This window comes from Sinocyclocheilus rhinocerous, unplaced genomic scaffold (genome assembly GCF_001515625.1).
Source record: "Sinocyclocheilus rhinocerous isolate Xijiao unplaced genomic scaffold, SAMN03320098_v1.1 scaffold934, whole genome shotgun sequence".
Lineage (NCBI taxonomy): Eukaryota > Metazoa > Chordata > Actinopteri > Cypriniformes > Cyprinidae > Sinocyclocheilus > Sinocyclocheilus rhinocerous.
The window spans coordinates 866,556-880,713 of record NW_015658752.1 but is presented as its reverse complement, the minus strand read 5'-3'; the positions used below and the strand labels follow the sequence as shown (position 1 = coordinate 880,713).

Below are 14,158 nucleotides of genomic sequence, written 5' to 3'. Positions count from 1 at the left end.
TCATCTGTAATTTTGTCAAATTATGCAAAAAAATGTGAAGGTATAATTTAACTTTTTGTAGGCTATTTGAGATAGCCTGCATAAAACGCTACCTGTAAAATTAGTTTAAGAAATACTCAATTTAATCAAAACATTTTAAAACTTTAAAATGTTTTAAAATTGTCCAAATTTTAAAATGTTGTTGTCAGAGATTGTTATGTTCACCAATTTCAGAAAAAGAAAAGTACATCCTCCCATGATGCTCGTCTGTTGTTGAGTTAAATTAATTGGTCAAATAGGTTAACTTAGTTAGTGTGTGGTTAATCGGAGATGAAAACACGAGATTTGACTCGGAAACAAAATGATTTGAGACTCATAAGCAATTGAATTGAGACTTGACGTCGACCAAAAATTAGATACTTGTGAATAACACACGTATTTAGACCTAAAGGGAATTATTTTCCTCCAAACGGAGTTTGTCGTGTATTTTGACGCCATTTTGCTCTAAATCTGAAGGAAGAAAAAACTAAACTAAACAACAACAACACGACTGGACAAGTGCAACACACTAAAGGCAACTTTTTGAGAGTTGATTAGTGACAAAATAGTCGTCGAATAGGCTATGTCTTCAACTATCGTTATCGTAAGGAAAATATATGTGTGAATATTCTTCAGAAACTCTCCTCAGATTTGTGTGACAGCATACGCTTATGGACTACATGAAGGTGAGTAAATAACAGCAATGCCTTCTTTTCCCTTCTCTTTTTTTCTGGGAAAAACCATGTACTGATCACTTTTATCACTAGATGTCGGTATTTTGCCAGTAGTAGTAGACCGTTAGTGAACTGTATATCTAAAAATCCTCTATAGCCGAGAGAATGTACTAAAATTATCATCATTTGGCATGTCTGTCAACATTTTCCTAATGCATCCAGATCGTATTTTACGTTAATTATGCTGCGTTTGAGAAGTTTTCAATCTGGAAGTCTCCCCTCAAACAAACGGAACTCTCTCGCTTGGCGTTACGTGGGATTTTAGCACATTCACTGATTTGTTGAGACTTTTCTGGTCTGGGGTGACATGTAAATTCGCATTCCACCGTTAAACCGGAGTGTGAACAGTCGATGAATCCAGTGTGAGGATGGGAGGGCTGGCAGAGACTGTAAATCATCGTGTCATGACTTGAATATGCGGGGCTACCGTCTCCTCGGTTGAATAGGAACAGAGGAGCGTCTGTTGACAGGGGCAGGACTCTGGAAAATATGGTGGGAGTTGCAGAATTTTAAGGGGGTAACAACAACGGGACATAAGTGATGCAGGGACCTATAAGCAGTGGTTTAAGTCTAGACAAAACCTGCTGGAGTTGTTGATGATGCTGTTTTGCCGTATTGCTAGCGAGACTGATGACAGTTGACAGCCTCGCGAAAGTTCAAGTGCGATCAAGGTAAGCTTGAGGCGTCGTGCTCATTCAAACTATTATGACTCATTTACTCGTGAAAAGCAAAAGGATTTATGGATAAAACGTCACATTTTCTTCCTAGCCTTCACCTACTGTCAAGTTTATTTGCTGTTTTGCTTGGTTTATAAAAAAAATGTGTGTCACGTCGGGATTTGAACCCGAGTCGCCTGGAACGCAAATCTTACCGGCTAATTTGTTAAAAACTAAATTGTTTCCACCCGATCATCTGTCATTTTGATTAAAGCAATATTTGACCACAAATGCAATCTTGTCATGATCTTGTAGACCTCTGGAAAACTTGGATGATTATTTTGACATTTGTGACCCCAAAACCAGTCATAAGGGTCAATTTGGGTCAAAGCTGAATAAATAAGCTTTCCATTGATGTATGATGTAGGACAGTATTTGGCTGAGATACAACTATTTCAAAATCTGAAATCTGAGGGTGCAAAAAAATCTAAATATTGAGAAAATCGCCTTTAAAGTTGTCCAAATGAAGTTCTTAGCAATGCATATTACTAATCAAAAATTAAGTTAAAAAAAAAAGTTATATTTACGGTAGGAAATTAAAAATATCTTCATGGAACATGATCTTTACTTAATATCCTAATGATTTTTGGCATAAAAGAACAATCGATAATTTTGACCCATACAATGTATTGTTGGCTATTGCTACAAATATACCCCAGCGACTTATGACTGGTTTTGTGGTCCATGGTCACATTTTATAAAAATATATGTATGTCGAATCGGAATTCGAACTTGAGTAGCCTTGAAAGCAAATCATTGCTAATTTATTAGAAACAAATGTTTTTAATTCATGGTAGTCTATTATGATGATTAAAGGTATAGTTTACCTCAAAATGAATTTTTTGTCAAGCTATTATAGAGCTTCAGAAGACTTGATGACTTTGATTTCTTGACAGCAATCCAAAAAGCATTGTGTGCGATCAAGTGTCATTTCTATTCAAACTATTATGACTTTTTTTTTTTTATTCCTGAAACACAAAAGGAATTGGTACATGTATGTAGAGTTGGCTTTCGAATATGAGTTGCCTTAAACGCAAGTCATACTGGCTAATTCATTAAAAATCTGTCTTTTTTTATTTATTTTTTTTAGAAGTCATGTTAGACATAGTCTGTCGAATAAAGGAATAGCCTAGTACACCTAAAAAATTGTCAAGCTAAGGCTTAAGTGATGATTTTGACTTTTCTTGACAGTTGACAGCCATGCAAAGTTTGTGTGTAATTGAGCATCATGCCTATTTAATCTTTAGCTACGCGTTGAATACAAAATGAAGTTATCAAATTGTCAGGGTTGTCATTTTCCATATTATGACAAATTCAGGGTGAACACTGGCTGTTAAGTTCATTTGCAAGTTTGTGCGGCTTATAAAATAAAAACTATGTTAAAGCGGGATTTGAACTCTGGTAATACAGTAGCATGTTCGAACAAAACCATATCACTATGGTACTGTCATTGATCATGAGTTATATTTCAAAATCCTCCTATTTGTAGTGACTAAATAAAGTGTTGACTGCCTGTAAAGATCCTCCCTCCATGGGAAAATACCTCTACACGCCCTGCTGAAAGAGCCTAAACTGGTTTGCTGGTCTTACCTGGTTTAAGCTGGTCTCCAAGCTGGACCAGATCAAAAGTGGCCAATGCCCTTCTAAAACCAGCCCACAGACCAGCATGCCAGCTTAGACTGGTTCAAAACCAAGAAGTTTGTTTTTTCAACAAGCCAACCATGCATGATGGGAAGGGATGCACCACCTTCTGCAGAACTGACTCGTCTAGTTTAACCTCTCCATCTGTCAGCAGCACTCCCTTAAGGCTGTGCCATGAGTCAGTAGTGTTTGCTTTCTGTCCTATAGTGCCAGGGATTTCAGAGCCGTGCAGGCTGCTGCAGGGATGGATGGCGATGCGCACAGCCGGCCTCCTGACCGAAGGTACACCGTAAGCACTGAAAGACTTACTTATTGGCTTTGGGTTTGATCTCTGTCGTTTCCGTGGTTTAGTTCATTGTTGAACTCAAACTTTAAAGACATGGATATGCTCGTGTTGTAAATTAAGGAAGTATTTCTCTGTAACTTCCATTTTATAACTTTTTTTTTGTTGCAATTTTTACAATGGTGTGCAATCAAGAGGATGGGAATAAAGAGCTGAAGGAGAGTTTGAGAGTTCGGACTTTGTAATTTTTTATATAGTTTTTGAACATCTTTTACTATACAGATTTTGAATTTGATCAAATGCATGGATGTAATGCTTTAAGAGTGGCAATTTCGTGGAAATTTCTAATATGTACTGACAGATGTGCTGTTGTTTTCCCATCGAAATGAATGATGTCACTTCCTGGAGGATGATGTCATTGAGCAACTGGCTTTTGTTAGTAAAGGGATTTTGCAGAAGGCTGACAGATAGAAAGTGAGGACATGGGAAGAACTATGAAAATGTTTTGTAGAAATTTCCCAGTTATACAGTAGGTGTAGATATTTGAGTCCGATAGGAAACTAGATGTTATGCATGTGTGTTTGTTCTTTCATATTGTGGATTTAAAGATTATGTGGAATGAAGAGAAAAAGGGTCAGCTAATATTTGTAATTTTTTATTGCAAGTTTTTCCAGTTTTCTTTAACCTGCAAGCAGTTGATTGCACATTCCAGCTCTATGTGAAGAAAAATCACAGTGATGCATAGTGTGAGATCTGGAATCAATGATTTTAAATAACTGAAAATAAATATATGGATGGAATGCATTGGGCAGGACTAACATTTATGTGATCTGTTACTGCAGACTGGGCTGTTTATGAGTGAAGATTTAGATGTTGTGCGTCTAAATGTGTCTCTGGTTGTGTGTTTGTTTACAAGACAGTCTGACTGTAATTAAAGTCTCTGTTGTCGTAGGCATTGCCTCGACCTTTGACATCGGTGCATTTCCTGCCTGCAGAGCAGAGCTGAGAAACGCTCTTTGACACATGTGGAGGTCATGGGAAATTAACTTTAGGGAGGGGGGGGACTTTTGCAAAAATTCTTCTGCTTAATTTCTTTGCTGGGGAAATGAGGATGTAATTGCATTGCGTTTGTAACTTTACTGGACAAGAGTCATCTAGCGAAGAACAGGGTCCACGGTTTTCATTTCCCTCTTAGATATGACTGGAGATTACAGAAAAATGACGATGTGATGCTTGTTAATTTGACCTCAGAGGCAATTGTACTTATCTGGTGTGATAATCCATGGCTGTGGGGCAGGACTCAGAATCAAAAGACTAGGAAATTTAAAATATACAAACCAGATGCAGAACCTGGTTTTTGAAAACCACGTGAGGCCGATTAGCCGTCTATATCATGAGGAAATCTGGATTTTGAATCCTCCATATACAGTACATTAGCGTCAAATATGACCTTTATTAACACACTTTGCACTTTAAGACTTTGGAAATTTGTGCTCCATGGGTTCAGATTTAGCTAGCAGAGGATGATGTCAGCTGAGAACGTTCCAATGGCTGGAAGCGTTTTCTATGAAATCTGAGATTTTTTTCCAGCACGTTGTCATAACTCTCTTTTTCTGCACACACACACACACACACACACACACACACACGAGCACATCCCTGTGTTATTGTGATTTTAATTAGAGGCGAGTCTGATATTTTGAAGGCTTTTTATGAGAGCCTTTTGAGCCTCATGCAAACGCTCTGATTTTCCACCCAGAAATATTTGATTAGTGTTGCCCATGGGCTTTACGAAGAGAAAGTTTTGTTGTGTTAAACAGCATGTCTCTTAACCGCACAGAAGTTGTTGTGTAATTCGGGAGCAGGATTTTGGTTTCTCTGGCATTGTGGGGCATCAGGCCATCAACCATCTCTCTGCATGTCTGTGGTGCAACTCTGTTTGTAAATTGTAAATTTGTATCCTTTCGCCAAGTTGCACAGCTTATTTTTGGTTTGGTTATTTGGTCCATACACAAGTTTGGTTTCACCCTATTGCCCTGCAGGTATTATTTGTAGGTATTATTATTATAATGTATTATTTGAGTCTGTACAGTAGGTCTGGGTAAAAATATGGATTTTTCGGTTAATGGCAATCCTCAGGTGAAAGATAAAACTATAAAACCCAACCGTTGTAGTCTGATTCTCAAACACATTTTTTTTTTCTCTAATGAGCAATTTAAAAAAGACGAGTTACCAATTTGAATCAGTGTGAAACTGATCTAGTCTTGTTTTTACTTGAAACCTGGCATTGCGCACTGAATATAGTTGGTTCTATGACAAATTGCTTGTGATTTTCCTAGCTTTGGATAAAAACATCTAAAAAAAAAAAAGAAGCACCTAAAGCAAATGTAATTAAACACTGCCTAAGCAGTCAGTGATATAATTTCTATGTGTAATAATAACATATAAGCAAAATGGACATTATTGAATCAGCCCAGTCCAACCAAAATCTCAGTAAATGCATATCCAGGGTTTCTGCAGGTATTAAAAAGTCTTAAAGGGGTCATATGATGTTGCTAAAAAGAACATTATTTTGTGTATTTGGTGTAATGAAATGTGTTTATGCGGTTTAAGGTTAAAAAAACACATTATCTTCCACATACTGTACATTTATTGTTTCTCCTCTATGCCCCGCCTTTCTGAAACGTGTCGATTTTTACAACAACCACATGTGACGACCCCGGGCTGAACTCCGCTTCGTCCACGACGAAAGCCGATCCGGTGATCCACAGCACGAAGTTGATGCATTTCCTCAGCGACCAGCACGGATCAGCTCCAGGCATGACGAAGCGAATATCGTCCTCTTTTGGAAGGCCAAACAAAGTAGTTTCGCTTTCACAACGAAAAAGCGTCACACACCGCGGCTAGAGTATGCGGAGGCCGCTTGAGTGAGCAGAGGCGGGCAGGTTTGAGAACGGCGCGGCCGGCGGATTCGAGGAAGGAGCGTCCGGAGGGCTTGCGGCAACCACATGTGACGACCCCGGGCTTTTTGGATTTGAGACTTTAATCTTTGCAACTTTACAGATCTTCTTTATGCACCAAGAGCTTGTAACACTCCAAAGAGAAAGGAAAAATTGAAATCGCATCATATGACCCCTTTAATTTTTTTTCCTTCTACAAATTAAGGCCTTAAAATGTCTTCAATCAGAGCAGAAAGTCTTAAATGCATAGTCATGACGTAAAACGTGCACTGCAAGAAAATTTATATTTTTGTCAGTGTTTTTGTCTTGGTTTCCAATACAAATATCTAAACATCCTTAAATTAAAATTCAATTACTTGAAATTGTTTAATTTTTTTAGAAATTCTGTGATTTTATGCTTAAAACAAGAACAAATATCTGCCAATGGGTTATGTGAAACTTGTTTTCCCTTTGAATTAGGTTTATTTCTCTCATTGGCAGATATTTGATATTATTTAAATCAGAAATTCACTTCATTTTGATACATTTCCCATAAATCAAAACTTTTATCATGTCTTTTTAATGTAATGCAGTTTTAGACATTTGCTCTGAAAAACAAGACAAAAATACTTAGAAGTATCATTACTTTTGTGCAGTGTTATTTGATGATACTATAAAAGTTATTTTTGTATTGTATTTTTTTTGTACAATTAATTAAAAAATAATTAAAATTAATTAAAAAATAATCATTTGAAGTTAGAGAATTGTGTTCCTTTAATTTATTCCTTACATTTTCTTTAATTGGTCTTAAAAAGGTCATGCAGACTTGCAGAATCCCTGATTTCATCCCTAATGTAATTCTCCAAGTACATACACATCCTTTTGCATGTAGCTACTAATGCATATGTTGCACTCTCACCGCCATACAACACATTGGACAATCGGTTTTGCAGATTTCCCTCCAAGAAAGTGCAGAAAATGTGAGCCTGCTAATAATGTACAGTAACTGCAGATGTGCCCACATCTAATGGCGAGTTCATATTCTGGAAACTCAGAATGGTAAAAGAAGAGACTGACAAATGAGGGGAATTTAAGCTTGATCTCTGCAAATATGAAAGCAAGATGTGGAACTTCGCAGGTGTTGGCAGGACTCTTGTACGCTGCTGCAGTTTGGCTTCTTTCACTCTTGACATCTGCTCTTGGAATTCCGAGTTGGAAGGATGGCTACGGCGATGTGAATAACTGTCGGAATGTTTACTCGCTTATGATGTCATCTTGTGTGATCTTTGGTCATTTCCAAATGATCAACACACACACTTCTACCTCAGTGCAGCAAGGACGAGGCCTTGACAACAAAGTGTCACCTCAGGGACCGGGGTATGGAAGCACTTAAGTGTTTTTGCAGATGTTTCCATACTTTCTCACACTCTATCGTTCTCTCTTCGCATACTAACACACACACACAGAGTCCGCTTGCACAGCTGTTCTATCTAATCCAGTGTTGAAAGCTAGCAGTGATGTTATGATGTTGGCTTGACAAAGACCTTCTGGAAACCACCCAGAACACTATATAAACCACCTAGCAACACCTTAGATACCATCAGAACACTAGAAAATAAATGTCTCTCAGGTGACACTTTCTCATCAAGGCCTTGCTTATCTTAACAAGCCAGAACACCCTAGCAACTACCAGTGATGGGTAGTAACTGATTACATGTAATTTGGATTATGTAAGCAGATTCCAAAAAATTAAGTACTTGTAGTTAGATTATATTACATATTAAAATACTCGTAAAAAGTGTTTTCACAACATTTCAACATAGCATTTACTACTTTTTATTTGAATTAGCACTCAATAATTTGTAATACATTTGCGTGTTCATAGTTTTCTGACGTTGGTTAATGGTCACATGACATGCAGATAAACAATATTTCTTTTTAGTAAGTGCTTTATTTTGATTGTTGTTATTTTAAAAATTATTTGTTTTAATTTTTCAAATTTTTATGATTTTGGCTAGCTGATTATTAGGTTTCATTAAACTCCGGAACCCCCTGCAGTTTCTTCATGAACACCAGTTTGGGAAACCTTAAAGGGATAGTTCACCCAAAAATGAAAATTCTGTCATTAATTACTCACCCTGCAGGCCATTTCACCCCAAACCCATAAGACCTTTGTTCATCTTCGGAACACAAATCATGATATTTTTGATGAAATCCGAGAGCCCTCTGACCCTCCATAGACAGCAACACAACTGACACATTCAAGGCCCAGAAACGTAGCAAGGACATTGTTAAAATAATCCATGTGATATCAGTGATTCAACCTTAATTTTATGAAGCTACGAGAATACTTTTTGTGTGCAAAAAAAACAAAAATAACGATTTTTTTCTCTTCCGTGGCAGTCTTTGACTTGCATTCACAAGGCTGGGCAAAAAATTGTAAGTCATCCTCTCTGTCAAAATCTTCAGACATGTTTACGAAAACTGTTTTATGTACAGCAAGCATCTTCCTCTGCTTGTAAACAAGGCACAGCGCATTCGGGTTCAAAGTCAGAACACCGACTCCTGCGTCACCAGCACCACATGCATGCATCGTGGTACTCTCGTGAACACGCGTCGAAGACTGACATGGAAGAGAAGAACTTTGTTTTCTTTGCGCACAAAAAGTATTCTCGTAGCTTCGTAAAATTACAGTTGAACCACTGATGTCACATGGACTATTTTAACAATGTCCTCCTTACTACGTTTCTGGGCCTTGAAAGTGTCAGTTGAGTTGCTGTCTATGCAGGGTCAGAAAGCTCTTGGATTTCATCAAACATATCTTAATTTGTGTTGCGAAGATGAATGAAAGGTCTTACTGGTTTAGGAATGACATGAGGGTGATTAATTAATGAGAGAATTTTCTTTTTTGGGTGAACTAACCCTTTAACAGAATGTAATATTTAATGCACTTTATGTTGTTAATAACAGCAAATGGAATATATTTTCTTTCTATTTGTATTTTTATATCAATATGGTACAAGATTATCCTATTTAAATCAATGTGTAATCTAAAAAAGTATGGCGTTATTTTAATGACAAATGTCGAGAGCGCATTATTGTAGCGCAAAAGCACATTAATATAATGCGCGAGCGCGAATCTCCCCGCTTGCATGCGGATTTCCTTTGCTCTTACACAAAACCTGACGCGCGCACTCCGATACACGCAGCTCTCGCCCAGAGAGTGTGCGCGCACTTAAAACTGTGTCTGTCCCTGTTTTTATACAGTCTATGGTCTCTCCTCTCACTCAAACTGTCCTGTGCACTCGCAAATCTCTCTGTGCTCATGCGCTAGATATTAATTATTTTCACACCTGAATTAAAAGTTGTCAAATGTTATCAACTCAAGGAAAGGCCCTGCACAAATCTGTTTTGAGACTACTTTTTAAAAGTGCATAATTATAACTTTTGACAACGTTTAATTCAGGTGCGAAAATAATTAATATCTAGCGCATGAGCACAGAGAGATTTGCGAGTGCACAGGACAGTTTGAGTGAGAGGAGAGACCATAGACTGTATAAAAACAGGGACAGACACGTTTTAAGTGCGCGCACACTCTCTGGGCGAGAGCAGCGTGTATCTGAGGTTGCGCGTCAGGTTTTGTGCGAGAGCAAAGGAAATCCGCGTGCGAGCGGGGAGATTCGCGCTCGCGCATTATATTAATGTGCTTTCATGCCACAATAATGCGCTCTCGACATTTGTCATTAAAATAACGCCATAAAAAAGTAGTCTGATTATATTACCTAAAATGTGAAATTTGGAATCAGTGACGAATTACAATTTGTAAGGAATCTACCCAGCACTGGCAACTACTCAGAACGCCATAACACTCTACAAACCACCGAGTGCTTGCTAAAACTTGGCAAAACCCATGTAAGGCTGTGTCTAGTGAGTGTTGGACATTTGTCTTGGATTTTCTTTTCTCTTTGCCTAGATTAATGCAGGAGATCATTTATCTTTGAAGTTGTTCCTGTCTAGTGAATGCTTTGCAGGTAATGAAGGGTGTCAGGATGGATGTTTTCTCAATAGAATCAACAGAATGATTAATAACTCTGCATTTAAAATGTACAGTTTACCGTGTGAGGTTTAGGGTGGTTTTAAGAGACAACTCCCAACTAAGATGCTTATAGAACAATGGTTAGTCTGGAAAATGTATCAACAGCCTGAAGAAATCTGAAGCTAATAATGGCTCTTTACGTTTCAGATCACACTAGAAAAATTACTACAAGCCAAGGGAGTCGCCCAGAGTGAAGATTTAGTCGCATATGCGAGTGATTTACTCGCAATGTAGAGGGTTGAGGTATGGTTCTCATTGTCATTTTATAATGAAAGTTTGGTCATCACTTACTCATCTTCATTTCGCACATGTAAGACATATTGCATTGTGCTTTTAATATTTAAAGCATGCATTTGAAAATGGAGAGAAAATGCTATTTTTATTTTGGCTGTGTTGTTGATGTTAACTATTAGATGCTAACACATTTAAATTCTTGAGCAAGCTGTATACATGACTTGAAGCATAGCATGCTTGATAATGGCCAGACTGTGGCGTCATTAAATTCTTGCTTTATTTGCTCACTTGAGTACTAGGGTATCCTTTCAGTGAGATGCTCTTGCGGTGACAAGCCCAGCAGAGTGAGCACAATGGCTCTGTTCTAAAACCTAGTGAGCTGTCTTGGTGCCTACTTAGGCAGCACCCTAACTAAAATGCAACCTTAAGATTGATGATTTGGAACACTCTTTATAGGCAGCCTAAATGTGTTGCATAGAAATATAGTACTATCCAAAATTTTGGGGTCAGTAAGATTTTTAATCTAAAAAAATGATGCAGCACAACTGTTTTCAACATTGATAATACTAATACTACTAATAAAAATGTTTCTGAGCAGCAAATCAGCATATTAGAATGATTTCTGAAGGATCATGTGACACTGAAGACTGGAGTAATGATGCTGAAACTTCAGCTTTGCATCACAGGAATAAATTGCATTTTAAAATATATTCAAATAGAAAACAATTATTTTAAATTGTAATATTATTTCACAAATATTACTGTTTTTACTGCATTTTTTAAATTATTAAATAAATGCAGCCTTGGTGACTTTCAAAAACTGACCCCGAACTTTTGAAAAGTATTATATATTATACACGCAAATATTGGAAATTAAAATAGTCAATCTTCAGTTCAAATGATGTTTTTTAATTGCTATTTTTTTATGTTAAATTATATTGTCATTCTGTATTCTAGCCTTGCCTTTTGAGAAGGATACATGCAGTGCTGCTGAATTTGGCTCAAATGAGGTACTGTATGCTAGAAGGCCTGCAGTATGTTTGGTGCATGATGTCTTAAAATGCTGCCTATGACAGCGCACTATGATTTGGAACAGAGCCAGTGTCTGTAGATGCCATAGATCTTCTATACATACCATACGTCTTGACTCCTCCACATTCCACACATACACATGCGCTCTCTCTCTCTCTCTCTCAACAGCTGTATTTAACACGCTGGTCTCCTCAACACTTCCACACAGACTCAATGCAGCGTTTCTCTCTGTGGAACATGAGAACTCCTGATTTCGCACTGCCTTTCCTGTCTGAGGAATACAAGGGCTTTATTTCTCTATGTTGTGTTTCTCAGAGCAATGAAAGAGCATGTGGCAGCACTCCAGAGAACACAGGAGAATGGAGGCTCTTTGTTTTGCTGTCAGGCCTGCAGGCAGTGACCGTAAACTGCTTTCGATGCAGCAAAAAGGAATATGCTCCAAATTGATTAGTTTGGTGCGTGTCGTGTGTTAAACGGCGTTGGCGTGTTTTGTTAAACTACCTCCGTCAGATATGCTGTCCTGTTGAATGTTGCATTCCAGAAGATGATGCACGTCGAGTTCCTCAAGTGTGACACATTTGTTGGCGCAACTGTAAGCTGCCGGTGTTGCCTGTTTGAGTTTGCTAGTATGCACATGTGCTTGCTTACATTTACAAAGGCACCTCTGGACACTTGAGGACAGACATGGGCATGAAGTAGAAACTGGACACTTAGGGTTTGTATGATATTTGGGGTATTAAAAGTTCTTGAAGGTCTGCATTATCTGACAGTGTTTCCTTCCTGCGCTCATTTTTAGCTGAATCATTGTGTTGTTTTAGCCGGTGTAGTGCGATTCATAAACACATTAGTCTTATGAACCGACTCTTTTTAATGACCTGGCCAAAAAACTCACAACAGAACTCTGTCTAGGCTTTTGAGATTGTGTCCTCACATCATAAAAACACACTGAACCTGCTGTGGGAACTGAAAGAACTCCGTTTTCTTGAAGAAATGCTCCATTGCAGACTTTTCCGCTCTAAAGTTGGTTTCTTTACTCTGAGCGTAAATCTATCCAACTGCATCAGTCAGAGCTAATAAATGTTTTTCAGCAATGTGGTTATGCTAATTGTATATTATTTTTGTAGTATTTAATTATTAATATTTTTATCATTACTATAAATTTTTTTTTTTTATTAATTAATTTAATTAATTAGCAGTTAATATAAATTTAAATAATTATTTTAATTTAATAATTATTAGCAATTATATCATATTGATATTTATATTAATAGTAGTAATAAAAATAATTTTATTATTTTATTATTATTTGGACAACAGATGTAATTAAGTCAGTCAGATACAAGACTTTGATAGTTGGCTTTAAGCAATTGTGCTTTCGAAGGCAAATTTTACTTTTATTCATACTTACTCTAGTCTCTTACTTACTGCTTTGACCAAATAACGAACCCTAAGTATTAAACTTTGTGTAATTAATGCAGCACTGTTTATGCTACTGTCACAGATGACGTCAAATCATGTGACTTGTTGGACAGTTGATTGTTGTTACTTCTATAAGCAATTTAATTTTTATCTTGTGGATGATACAACCCTAGCAACACCCTAGCAACCCCTTGGCAACTGCATTGTATCATGGCGGTGAGTTTTGCATGGACCAACAGCACTTGCATAGTCTTCAGAAAATGTGTAATCCAGTTTAAACCTGCTCCCACACATGATTTTCTGTTTAATATGATAAGACGTATTGTTTTTCAGCACATAAAAATATGAAAAGTGGACTGTTTCCCCTCATAGTAATTTTTCAATGTAACATGAGAGGTTTAAATGTCCATCTGCCGCATTACTTAAAGAGATCAGAGTCTTTGAGAGACTGGATTTCAGGCCGCGGAGCTCGCCAGCTCGTAATGGCTTCTATCAAGTGTGTCCATCTTGTTTTAAAAATCTCTGAGTTTTATTCTCAGTGTCAGGTATTCGTATCAGATCTCATTAGATGATTGCTTTCTACACATTGATTTATATTTTTTTGTACAATCTTCCTTCTAATTTCATTCTGATGAAGTCCAGCAACTATCCAATGAAATGTATAGTCATAATGCATAGTTTGCATGCAGCTTTATAATGCCGTAGTGTAGAGAGCTCATGAAATCAAAACTGTGGCTTTTAATCCTTGTCTTTTTAGTTTTTAGGGTTTTTTTTATTTTGTATTTTTACTTGCATGATATTAATGATTAGAGTATTTGTTCAGTTGTGTTATTTTTTGTTATTTTTATAAATAAATGTTTTTACTTAATATTATAAATATTTTATGTATTTTATATTGTTTTTTTTGTTATTTTTATTCTTTATTTATTTATTTTTTTATATCATTCTATTAAAGGGGTCATATGATGCGATTTCAATTTTTCCTTTCTCTTGGGAGTGTTACAAGCTCTTGGTGCATAAAGAAGATCTGTAAAGTTGCAAAGACT

At 37.0% G+C, this 14,158-nt stretch overlaps 1 protein-coding gene across 1 annotated transcript in view; it reads left to right on the top strand.

Moving 5' to 3' along the window:
- Positions 1–1,208: 1,208 nt before the first annotated feature.
- The window catches only part of LOC107722895 (cordon-bleu protein-like 1), a 62,643-nt gene continuing 49,693 nt past the window's right edge, over positions 1,209–14,158 (top strand). Inside the window, exons 1-2 of the mRNA XM_016531391.1 lie at positions 1,209–1,423; positions 3,317–3,391. Coding sequence (XP_016386877.1) covers positions 1,383–1,423; positions 3,317–3,391 — 116 coding nt within the window. The 5' untranslated portion in view covers positions 1,209–1,382. The remainder of the gene's footprint in view (positions 1,424–3,316; positions 3,392–14,158) is intronic.